Source organism: Phasianus colchicus, chromosome 1, assembly GCF_987193195.1.
Source record: "Phasianus colchicus chromosome 1, bPhaCol1.hap1.1, whole genome shotgun sequence".
NCBI classification, from domain to species: Eukaryota; Metazoa; Chordata; class Aves; order Galliformes; family Phasianidae; genus Phasianus; species Phasianus colchicus.
In genome coordinates, this window is record NC_143436.1 from 54,278,390 (window position 1) to 54,291,427 (window position 13,038).

General features: G+C 40.0%; 1 protein-coding gene across 2 annotated transcripts in view; it reads right to left on the reverse strand.

The window, feature by feature from the left end:
* CRY1 (cryptochrome circadian regulator 1) overlaps nt 1–13,038 on the reverse strand; it is a 34,625-nt gene that overhangs the window by 11,514 nt on the left and 10,073 nt on the right. For both annotated transcript variants that reach the window (XM_031600059.2, XM_031600058.2), the window contains exons 2-3: nt 3,540–3,648; nt 287–429 (exon numbers count right to left, since the gene is read on the reverse strand). In XM_031600059.2, coding sequence (XP_031455919.1) covers nt 287–429; nt 3,540–3,648 — 252 coding nt within the window. The remainder of the gene's footprint in view (nt 1–286; nt 430–3,539; nt 3,649–13,038) is intronic.

Here is a 13,038-nt window from a genome sequence, read left to right on the forward strand (position 1 = left end):
AACAAACAACACATTAAGTAACACAACACAAGGATATCAAACAATCCCTAGAGTATTACTGGATACATAACTTATAGAAAACAGTTTTGGAAAAAATTGAGGACCTTTTGCTAACTTGTATAGAAATGAAATTGAGACAGAACAAACTAAAACCAAACAAAAACAAATACCAGTTGTCAGAAGTTACAGTTTTTCTGCAGTGCAGAAATGAGCACGCGCTATATAAGAGATACAGTGTAAAGACCTACTTTTTTCTTTTATAAAACCAGAGGTAATAGTAACTTACTTGTCTAGATCATATAACGTGTGAGAAATTCGAACGATGACCTCCACTCCAGCTTCACTAGCCAACTTCTTAATTGCTGCATCTCTCTCCTTCCCAAACGGCTCAGAATCATATTCAATAGAGAGTTTTGCAATGCTCCATTCCTGAAACATAAAATAAATATGTGGTCCTTCAGCAAATCAGCTGCTTGATAGGGACTGAGGAAAAGAAGAATGGAAAGGACATGTTGTAACACCAGCCATTGTCTGTGGAGAGCTGGTAAAAAATACACAAAGGAACAAAATACAGAGATATAGATAGCTTGACTGACAAAAAAGCAGCCAACATCTTGGCATCTAGATTGGAATGAGAGCAAAAAAAGCCTCTATTGATCTGTCCCATTACATTTCCATAGAAGTTTTGAAAATTCAGCTTTAACTTTAGGATCCACATACTTAAGAGGCATAACAGAAGGGAAAGATGACACAGGCTGTCTTCTGAACATTTTTGACCAGTGGTATCTTGCTGCTCTGCAAGCTCTTCACATATGCCTGTTAACTTTAGCAGCAGAGCTGAAGTTTCTGGAGAGAAACTAATTTAAGGTAACCAAATTCTTTCCAAAACAGCTTCAAGTGTAAAAGAGGAGAAGCAAGTAACATCCCTTGCTAAAACCAGACACCACGTATTTTTCCTTCCTGTCCCAAACTCTCCAGCCACCAAGCCCTACAAACATGTAATTAAGCTTGCAGCAACAGGTAGGGGAGAAGAACTAAAGGAAGGCATCACTCACAGCTGTGATTTTTGCAACAGCAGAAAATGGGTAAGGTGAAGTGTGCACAAATGATCCTACAAAGACATCTTGTCCATCAAACTCTAAAGCAACATGCTTCTAATCCCAGTTATCTTAATCAGGAGACCTAAACACATCAGCCAGATTATTTCAGAGAGGTAGACTTATACCAAAGGCACAGGGATACAACACTGTTAACTTAGGGCATTGCTTCACTTCTAGACTCTTTAGCCCCCATCTAGATGGAGCATAGGTACAGTACTTAGGATAAACCACTCTAGGGAATGCTTGGCATCCTTCCACCCTTACATCTGCCAACACCGACACAGCAGGCCCCAAACCCTTTAGCAGCCTCACTCACTCTTACACAATGTTTATTTTACATTTAGTGGTGTAAAAACCATCCATTTGACAGTTGGCAGCACATTTTCTTAAACTCTTCTTTCCTCTGGCAAGTTGGAAAGAAAATCATGAAAAAAGCATCCAAGGGCCAGAGCTACACTGTACTTCTGTCTCTGTGCACTACTCCAGAAGATGAGGACCTACTGTGCTTTCAATAGCAATACCAGCCAGTAGTGCTGAGAACGGGTGACACTGAATTAAGTCTTAAGGGAAGCAAAGCTGTTCTGAGGGATGGAAAGTGGGAAGGAAAGAAGAACACAAACAAATCTCTCTCTCTAGCTCTACCAAAAATCCTAGAGTCCTTTTAGTCCTTTTTAACAATTAAAATATATCAGTGCTCTGTCTTTTGAAAACATTATCCTTCAATCTGTGAAAAGGAGAGCCCTACTAAAAAACAGCCATGAAGTATTCACCCTCAGGCATCTTGGATTAGGTTTCTGACACAAGAGCTCACAGGAATTCCACTACCTCCTACCATTATTGGCTTGAAGATATCACCTTTCAGATAAAAAACTGATGTGTCAGAATTGTTGCTCACCTTTATGAGACATTTAATGAGAATGATCTGAAAAACTTGATTCAAGGTTCCACATCACCTTGCAGGGCAAGTATCTGACGTATAGATTTTTGCTCTGGCACAAGAGGCTACAAGAGTAACTGTATGAGATACAGTTGGTATCAAGGTAGACTTCAGCCGAAAGACTAACACACCCAAGAGATAAAACAATGTCTCTTGTTTGTCTAGCCTGGTGTTGAAGACTTGATTATTAAATCTCTTGAGAAAATAGTCTTTCCAGAAAAAAGACATTTTTTTTTCCCCAGTCTTGCTTATCTCAGTCACCTCAATCCAGTCATTCCATAAAACCTGTTAAAAATCAGTATGCAAAGCATATTGAGCAGCCTGGAGAAGAGAAGGCTCCAAGGAGACCTGATAGCAGCCTTTCTGTACCTGTAGGGGATGTACAGGAAAACTGGGGAGGGACTTTTTAATAAGGGTGAGTAGCAACAGGACAAGGAGAAATGGCTTTAAACTGGAAGAGGGCAGATTTAGTCCAGATATCAGGAAAAAATTCTTTACTTTGAGGGTGGTGAGACACTGGAACAGGCTGCCCAGTGAGGTTGTGGATGCCCCCTCCCTGAAAGCATTCAAGGCCATGCTGGATGGAGCTCTGAGCAGCCTAGTTTAGAGGGAGGTATCCCTGCCTATAGCAGCAGCATTGGACCTACATGATCTTAAAGGTCCTTTCCAATCCAAACCACTCTTTGATTCTATGGTTCATTTCCACTATCCTATTATAGTATTACTTTAAACACGCTATTATTCAGTAAGAAATTACTATCAGTAGCAATTTCTCAGGTTTTGATTTCTCAATAAAACTCTTCCCTGCAAAAAAAATTAAAAAGCAATTTATGATGAAAGGAGTTTGATATCATTAATTACCCTGTAAAGAACAGGAATCTGATGAAATAAAATTGAAAATTCTCAACTTTAAAGTTCAACTTCACCATTTTCATCAAGAACAACAGCAACTTATGCATAAGCTACTTCAGAAAAATATTATGAAGTATACAGGAACAAGAGAGCTAACCCTGCATTTGCATCTGGCCTATCTCCTGTGAAAAATCAGTGAACCACTTCTTACTGCTAAAAAGCACACCAGCAACTTGGTCTAAATCAAGCACTGCTTTTACAGGTCAGACTTCGAATCTCTGAATTCACATATGCATTATTTCACAGGGAACCCAGAAGGAAAACTTAGACCAGGACCTATACATAGCAAAACATGATACGTTAGTCCTATTTCTGGAGAGGAAAAAAAAAATTAAAACTGTATAGTCTAAGAAGAACTTGGGTCAGTTGATGATATGCACAGTAGAGAGGGAGGGAAATCCAAATATAAAAAAAACCTGAAACTGCAAAAGTGTATTAAGCAGTTGCATGGAAAGCAACTTGTACTTAAGTAAACTAGTACAGGAAATACTTCCAGTTGAAACCAGTTTGACAGTCATAGTCATGGACAGAAACAAACTGTAGGGTAAAAAGAAACCTGTATTTTAGTTGTACACATGTCTAGCATTTACCTTAAAAAGCCTGGGGAAAACATCTGCTGGCTGTCCACGAATAACAAACAAACGTGAATTCAGTTTCCGTAGATTGGCATCAAGATCCTCAAGACACTGAAGTAGAAACCTGCAAAGAAATGGAAAGAAACGTTTGCTTTCTGAGGTAGACCAAACAACTTTACAGTAGAAGCAGGGATCAAGAGGAATAGCCCATCTGTTATCAGATCTTCCATATTTCATGCGTATTTTGATGATGCATGCATGCATATCCACATCCTAGTTACACTTAGTTTACAGTAATTCAATAGCTCTTATTAAGCAGCACATAATAAAAAAAAAAAGAGCTCTCATTGAAGTTTTCACCTCAATGCTATTCAGTTTTGGAACACATTAAAACATACTCAAGTCTTAACTGAATCTACAAGTGTCTTGACACCCTGATGGGGGAAAAAATAGCACACCACAAAAAAAAGGAGACAATCAGCTATTGGCATACAGCAATGAAACTTAATCCAAGTGCCCCTTACAACACAGGGCCTGAACTGTTACTAAAAACAGCACGTCAGGAGACTAGATGGTCATACATATGCCTTTGGCCTTCACTTATAAAAATAGCTCTCTTTCTAAGGAGAAATGTCACAAACCAGCTATACCCTCCCTTGAATTTGTAATGAGCAAATCAGGAAACAAGGAAAAAAAGGGGAGAGAATGGGGTACTGCAAATCTGCGAGTCTTCAGGTGAAATGGGCATTTGCACAAATGATGTTGAGGCAGATCTATGCACCAAAGAATTATGAGTGGATGCAGTTACTAATGATGACTAATGGTGAGGACTGTTTGGGGAGAGACAAAAAAAATTGACAAGAAAACTGTGGCTGGTGGACACCTAGAGATGATGGGGATACTCAGATGAGCATCCAAGTCTCGTCACCAGCATAGTGCTTTCCCCACAACATCATCTATATGATAAAAGTAAGGTTTTAATCAGGAGCTGTTCAAACCCTCTACCACGATGATGTTACTGTGCAGCAAACCATGTGCTGACCAGGGCAGCTGCTAAGTTCTGTGCATGCATGTGTCACTGGATTCCCCACCTTCAACCAAAAGTGATCCCCTGAGAGGCAAAGGAGAGACTTTCCAGCTGGAGGCCATCATTCCTGTGAGGACCTGCCATATCACCAATACATCTAAGTGGCACAACAGCCTGAGACCAACCTAGGGACAACACTGCCAGGGAGTCTCTGGGAACGTGGCAGCACAGGTGCAATTATGTGGAGATGCCCACTGAGCTGCAGGTGCCCTGTGTGGTACCAAGACCAGGCACCCAGCAAACAGGACCACTGAAACACCTATTTCACAGAATGAATTACAAAAAATAACCCACTGCAATTAAAATGCTATAGATTCTAAGAAGGATATAACATAACAGTTGTAAACCTACTGAAACTGTGAAACAAGACTTTTTTTCCCCCCCTCTTACATTTTCAAGAGATTTTACAGTTGGTAAGTGATGACTAACATTTTTTCCTTAAAAAGTTGGAGGCAATGTATGAAAAAAATAGTATGTATGTGACCAAGAACTGCCAGAAATGTATGGATCACCTGACCTGAAAGGGTAACAAGTGGCAGAGGAAGCAGGTGTGTAACAGCACAGCAGCTTCTTTACTGACAACTACATTATGTGTTCAATGACAGGAAGAAAAAATGATGCCCAATTCTCTCACTTTGCTTTTTTCATCTAAAAAAACCTCCAAGGCAGTTAGACAATGAAGATATGCTGTATCTAAAAAGAAACATCTGTATGAGAAGTCATTTTAATATTAGATTCCAGACTAGAATCGTATACGCTTCTATTTAAAGAGAATGTGGGCCCTAAGTTTACAGGCCAAAGTTGCTTCCAGGCCTAATGTAGAAAGTACAGAGTGTTTTTCTGTTGTTGTTATTTCTGTTTTAAACTTGGAATTACAGATCTTATCGTGAATTTTGACTATTTCAATCTTTCTCAATCTTGCTTCCCAGGAATATATGCGTTCACAAATTCTTCACAGACCACTATAAACACAAACTATAGTGTCCCAGATGGCTTTGGAATGCTAGGAGAGATTTATTTCTGTTTGTTTGATTTTAAACTTCAAATCACAGAATATAGGGGAAAGGTATTAAAGGAAACTGACAAAATAAAATGCTCACAGCTATTTCAATGCAAAAAATGGTTTCAGGAAATTGTTTTTTCCTATCTACACCTCACTTCCCCCTATCTTCTCAACCCACTTTCTTCCTAACTGACCACAGCATACAACTTTAGTCTGGACCTGACACAAAATCCTATTCAAGAAGATTACATGCACTGACCCAGTCTTCAATTCACATCCAAGGTCCCTAAACTTGCCCTTAATACCATTTAATCTCTATTTTGTTGGTTTTCCAAATCTTCTCTACTATCTCTAATATCTCTCTGTCGCCATAAAACTTTCACGTATGTAAGAAACCAACAGTCTAGACTGGAGTTGTCAAATACATGGAGGAAGAGAGAGGGGAGCTGAGGGGGGGGACAGGGAAGAAATCACACACTCTGCTATCTCCTCTCACCCAAACAAAAACAGAAGCAAACCAAGTCCCAGCTTAGGCTGCACGACTGTCACTAAGAACACACTGTTCGGAGATGAAGACCAAATTAAGCCCTAGCGACCCTGTGGTATTTGTAGTAACAGCAGTGCAAAAGAACACCGCTTTCAAATTGGAGAACAAGGGTTCAGTTTACAGCAAACAATTATTCAGAATGAACGTGCGATTTCTTAAGTCTATTTGAACCTTCCATCTGGTCCAGATGTTCTTAACAAGATGTGCTGCAAGTGATGAAACTAATCTATTTTGTTTTCACCAACCATATTCATGCAATATCACATCTAAAGGGCATTTTCTTGTTAAAATTAGAACAATTTTGTAAAAAGAAAAGCCCTTTATACAGGTTTTTTGTTTTGTTTGTTTGTTTTGTCTTTTATACAGAGGCTGGAGCACCTCTTCTATGAAGAAAGCTTGATGGAACTGGACTTGTTTAGCTTGGAGAAGAGAAGGTTCCTGGGAGACCTCATTGTAGCATTCCAATACTTGAAGGGAGCACTGAACAGGAGGGGGAACGGCTGTTTACGAGGGTGGATAGTGATAGGACAAGGGAGAATGGTTTTAAACCGAGACAGGGGAGGTTTAGGTTAGATATTAGGAGGAAGTTTTTCACACTCAGGGTGGTGAGGCACTGGAACAGGTTGCCCAAGGAGGCTGTGGATGCCCCATGCCTGGCATTCAAGGCCAGGCTGGATGTGGCTCTGGGCAGCCTGGTCTGGTGGTTGGCGACCCTGCACATAGCAGGGGGTTGAAATGAGATGATCACTGTGGTCCTTTTCAACCCAGGCTATTCTGTGATTCTGTGATTTTCCTTGCTCAATTAGAAGCAATAACTTAAGAAAGCTCATTTCTAGACATAACCAATAAGTTTGTAGTTGAATCAACAACTCATCATAACTTAAGTACCCACCTTTTTCATGTGTACAGAAGTTTGATTACTTCTAACTAGATGCTAACATCTAGTTTTAGATATAACTGGACACAAATTACTTTGAATTCAAACATTCCAGAATTCCTGCTTTCATCTAACATGCACTAATGTGAAAGGAAGCCGACAGTCATGCTAGCTCCTGAGACAACCTCTAAGCCCATCACTTTCCTTAATATTGGCATAGAATTATAATGCACACCTTAACAAATCAATGTTCCATTGATAACGTATGTATGTATGTCAGGGGAGGAGTAATAAGCTATCTACAACATGCACCTCCCCCACATTAAGCAAACAAAAAATGTTAAAACAGCAATTCTCAGCACTCTACAAACTGTTACAGTGCATCATTATGGGATCTGGAAAGAAGAGTTACAGAACTACCTTTCCAGGTTCCACTTTGAATGGTAGCACTTGACTACACGTGAGCATGCTGGTTCTGAAGAACCAACTCCATGCATGGGTACAACGCAGAACAGCAAGATGCAGGCATTTTCCTCAACTGCAGGCATCTAAACGGAATTGGGAGCAGCACTCTAGCACAGACACAGCAAACTTATTTGAGTTTTCTCACCAAAACCATCAAAAATGCATTCCCTCTTCAGATTAATGTACTTCAAAATTAGTCTGTGAACTGGAACGAGCATGAAACCCTCTAATCTCATTAAAAAGTAATCTCTCTTCAGTATATGAACTCCTGGAGCAAAGTTTCCTAACACCAGCTTTGAAGTAACAGTTACTAGGCTTGAACTCTATTATACTTTTCCCCCCAAGTGTGGCAATTAGGAGCTATTTAAATTGCTCCCTATAGTAACAGGTCACATTCCTAAGTCTGCAACCTGAAACAACTTTGTCCTCTCAAAGTGAGAAAGCACTTCCTTTAACATTTTGAGTAAATATAAGAAGTGCACAACCCAACTTAGTTAAAAATGCACAAAAAGGATGAACAGATGATTTTAGTAGGTCAGAGCATCAACCCATGTTTCTTCAGCTGAACCAAGCGTTCCACTCCTCTGCTAATGCTGGGAGCAGGAATGGACTGACAAGAACTAAAACTTGTTTGATTCCTCAATCACTAAATATTTTACTTATGACTGCACAAACTCCAGCAATCCATCCAAAATACTGTTGAACCAGTATTTCCGAATGCCTCCTCTCTAACCAATAGTCCTCAGGCCAAGTCCTTAATTTCCATCTCTCCAACAAAGAAAAGCAGCATCACACAAGAGATCTGCAGCACTGTGGTATTCAGTCATCACTTAGGCTTTGTCTCTCAGCATTATGTTATGCAGCCTAGTGGTTGCTGGCTCTATTTTTCTATTCAATTTTTCTTCAGCTTTTCTATCAGATATTGCTTTGTCTTTCATAAAGAATGGGATTCAATAAGAAGGAAGAATATTACACACCACAGAGCATCAACCACACCTTTATATTTGAATGAGTGCAGTTTGCAGCATTAGGCACTGACTGCACTAACAGATCATGTTAACATGTACCTTTACGCATGGAAAGAGAGAGATTTGGCCTTTCATACATATCTTCTGTTTTGCCCTACGTTCAGTTGCATCATTATGAAATTCCAGTATCACTTAGGTAAACACACTTCTCCAATTAGCTTCTACAAGATTTCATCCAATACCTGCAGCTGTAAAATACTGAGAAGTACCTCAAATTTGATATATTTAGTATTTTATCAGTGCATTTTCCTGTTTACCACTAACCAAGCATCTTAGACAGTGCAAGCAGTATATTCTTATGAAACCATAAGAAGATTAAGCTCAGACAGGATTTAATTGTTATGTACACTCCACAGCATCCTTTGGCAGCTCGCCATAGCAGTATTTTCCTGTTACCAAATCAAGGTCACATAGAGGTATATCTTATTATATTACGTGGTTCCAATGAATACAGCATTATGACTTAATTTCCCCAACATATATACCTTTGCTAGTGAGCTTATACACGAGAACAAGAAAAAGTTGACTTCATTCAACAGTGCATGCAGAAGTGAGCTGGCCATGGAGCTAACTAATCTTCAGATTTGCTTTACAAACAGCAGAGAAGGAATGGCTCCTTCACAGTGCAACTCAGGACTTCAGCACCTTTCATAACTTGGTATGAGCTGATCCATGCACAAACCAAGAAGTGCATCGTTGGCCTTTTTTTTTCCTTCTGGCATTGACAACTGTTATTATCTCTAAGCCAAAGCAAAGCAGTGATGGATGAAGGAGACAAGATGCACCCAAGCCCAAGTAGAGCTGTGATATGCATAACTGCTATGAAATAAGCTCTTAAAGAAAAGCAAACAACACAACGGCAAATTGAACTCTTCAGAAAAGGTTGAAAGAAGGGGTTTCAAACAGTAAGTATTGCTTTATAGTGGTTAATATCTACACATGTTCAAGTTGAGCCCTTTTCAGTGGATCTTCTGGAAGCTAAGCAGCAAAGATCATCTCATCATGCTGGACACGAACCAGCAGTGTGCACTTGCAGCCTGGAAGGACTACTGAGTTCTGAGCTGCATTAAAAGAGGGGTGGTCAGCAAGGAGAGGGAGCTGATAGTGCCCCTCTACACAGCTCTTCTGAGTCTCCATCTGGAGTACTGCATCCAGGCCTGGGGCTCCCAGCACAGCGAGGACATGGAGCTCTTGGAGTGGGTCCAGAGGAGAGCCACTAAGATGATCAGAGGGCTGGAGCACCTCTCCTGTGAAGAAAGGCTGAGGGAACTGGACTTGTTTAGCTTGGAGAAGAGAAGGTTCCAGGAGACATCATTGTGGCCTTCCAGTGCTTGAAGGGAGCATATAATCAGGAAGGGGAATAGCTGTTTACAAGGGTGGATAGTGATAGGACAAGGGAGAATGGTTTTAAACTGAGACAGGGGAGGTTTAGGTTAGATATTAGCAGGAAGTTTTTCCACACTCAGAGTGGTGACGCATTGGAACAGGTTGCCCAAGGAGGCTGTGGATGCCCCATCCCTGGAGGCATTCAAGGTCAGGCTGGATGTGGCTCTGGGCAGCCTGGTCTGGTGGTTGGCAACCCTGTACATAGCAGGGGGGTTGAGACTCGATGATCACTGTGGTCCTTTTCAACCCAGGCCATTCTGTGATTCCATGATCTCACATATGAAGTTGGGTGGAACTACAATATGCAATACCATTCTATTAAATAAAACAACAAAATAATTTGAATCTAATCTAGTTTACACTAAGATATAGATCTACTATTCCCTTCCATAACATTCTCACAAGTGAGCTACCTTTTCAAAGGTAGCACTACCCAAAGGAAAGGAATACACAAGAGATGTCTCTTGAATTAGGACACCTTTTGATAGGACATGCATAACCTCCTCAAAAGCAACCTATATTTGGTTCCTGTTTTGTGATCCCTACTTCACAATAGATAGCATATCTAGTCTTTGTAAAGATCTGGATCTGAGCTCTGCACTTAGAGAACACCTATTACTCATCCAGACTCATCCCCACTTAACAAGCAACAAACAACTCAAATTACTTGTTACAAAGGTCAGCTTTCTGGTGATAAGAGATTAACAGGCTCACAGTTCAAGTCTCTTCTCCACAGTCTTCCACTCTAATATATGTACTCCGTGTTTACTTTTCACGAGCTCCATAATCCCAATCTGCTGAAGTCCTCATGATTTGACTTAATTCCTTATGCTGACTCTTTCCAGAATGAAACTACTTGGATCCATAGAAGAAAAGTCAAGAGCAAGCAGCCGTATCTGCAGTGTGGACAGCTGGGGAAATAGGACCTAAAAGCAAATTATAAAATGTAGCTACTTGACAGTACAGCCATGTTCACGTTTAAATAAACTTACAGCTCCCTATTCTCATGTACCCACATAACCTTATTTAAATGAGCTGCTCATAAGGCTTCATGTAATTAAACAAGAGCTGGCCTTATTTTTATTCCTGTCACTAAATAAAGTAGTTCAGTCACATCACTCTCCAGAATCCACGCTGTCCATGAGAAAATAACAGCCAAGGCTCATTTCAAAAGAATAAGAGAGACTGGAGCTCCAGCAAAGCACAATCCTGCAGCCTGATTCAGAAGGACAAGTCCCATACTGACCCTCACTTTAACAGAATTTTTTAAAACTTTTCTTACACCGAAGTCAGCTCTGTAAGATTACAATTACTGCTAATAAGATTTTACAAATTTTACCAGAAAAAGAAGCAGTGAGTAAAATAAATGTATTTCTCAACTACACCGTATAAATCACAAGTCTCTGGTTTCCCATATCAAAACAATCTATTCTATCAACTGAATAGATTAAGGATAGAGATGAAGTCAACTAACATACACAAGAAAAAGTAGAATGCTTGGATGACAGAAAATATCCAAAGTTCTTCATTAAAAGCAGCCGGATTTCATCTATTGCTGGCCTCATGCTGGTCAGCCATTCAGCATCACCCTCACTTCCCACTGCTACTCTAATGAACCAACATGGCCAAAAGCTTCTGAATGAGCTGTTGAAAACTGAAATCCCATCTGAATACAAGGTAAGTGAAAAGAAATCATCTCACATTTCTAAAGAAAAAAAACACCACCACAGGAAGAAACTACATTTTTAAGTAATATCAAAAACCCCAAATAACAGCTTTGTTTATGAAGCTGCACAAATTCAGAAACATTCTTTTGTGTCCCCAGCTCTCTCCTTGTGTGAGCAGGCAATGGTTCCCTTCAGTCCGCAGGAGCCTTACATATCAAAGTCTGAAACTGACAAAAAAGATGCACTGAGCTCAGTAATGTAAGGGCTGGTATAAAAAAACAAAACGTAGTTCATGGGATAATAGCTGAAATAATAAAATCTAGTGACATCTAGATAAACATCTAGATAAACACTATCCAACCTGCCTGTTGGTTAGGACCAACACCAAGGTCAAGGACCAACATTCTTCACTTGAAGAAACTGAATTTAATTTATCTAAATTGAGTTATTGCAGTGGTGCACTTAACTGCACTACATCACTAAAAAGTGATATTCAACCATCTCTCAAGAAGTAAAGATGGTTCCGATGAATTATTTTATGAAAAATGCAGTCTTTATAAGAAGTGTGTTTTTTCTATTTCAGCTGTCTACTCATTGCTTTCATTTGAAGGAATTGCCAAGGAACAACACTTTCATCGATTCTTGACATCTTGACTGTAGAAAGAATAACGGCAGACAGCTGGAAAACATCCTCCACACTGTCAGTTTTTTCCAGTTTGCTTGTGCCAGGTTCAGAATTAACAGCACCACAGCAGATGCAGAAGGGAGCACTGCCAACGTAAACGCGTAAATGGAAGGCACAGGACGGGACGCTCCAAGCCCACCTTCCCAAAACTGGATAACTTTCAGCGAAGACAAAGTGCTTAAAAACCAAGAAGTACAGTGAAATATCAAGCAAACTGCTGGCGCTCCAGGAAGGAGATGCCTCTCTTAAGAAACCGTGTATATATTTTTTTGCTTTAAAGCTGTTTCCATAGATGAAAATAACAGGGGAACATGCGTAGCCTCTGAACTAAAAACTTGCTTAATCACCACTGATGAGTATTATTGCTATGCAGAGCCTCGCACAAGAGATTTTCCTTCTCCGCTGGAGGTCAAACTGAAGGAAAAACAAACCTTATTTGCTTTAATCCCCACACTTCAAGGTCAAGGGAAAAAGATAAGGAGGGAAGAAAAGGAAAAAGAAGCCTCCAAACTCCGCATTCATTACTGCATTGCTCATAACCTGATCATTTCCTTATGCCGTTTGTAAGAACATTTCAATATGAATCAACAAAAATAGTTTCTTAAAGTAGGTCGTTGCTGCAGCAACCAGTTGGCTGTTTGGACTACTCCCTGCCACAATGACCTACTTTTCTAGTTATATGTAACTGTTGTAGTAGGAGCTGTAATTCTAGTTCACTTCCGAAGGGTTGCGAGAGGATTTATAACTTGCAGTTGAACTTTATTCCTAA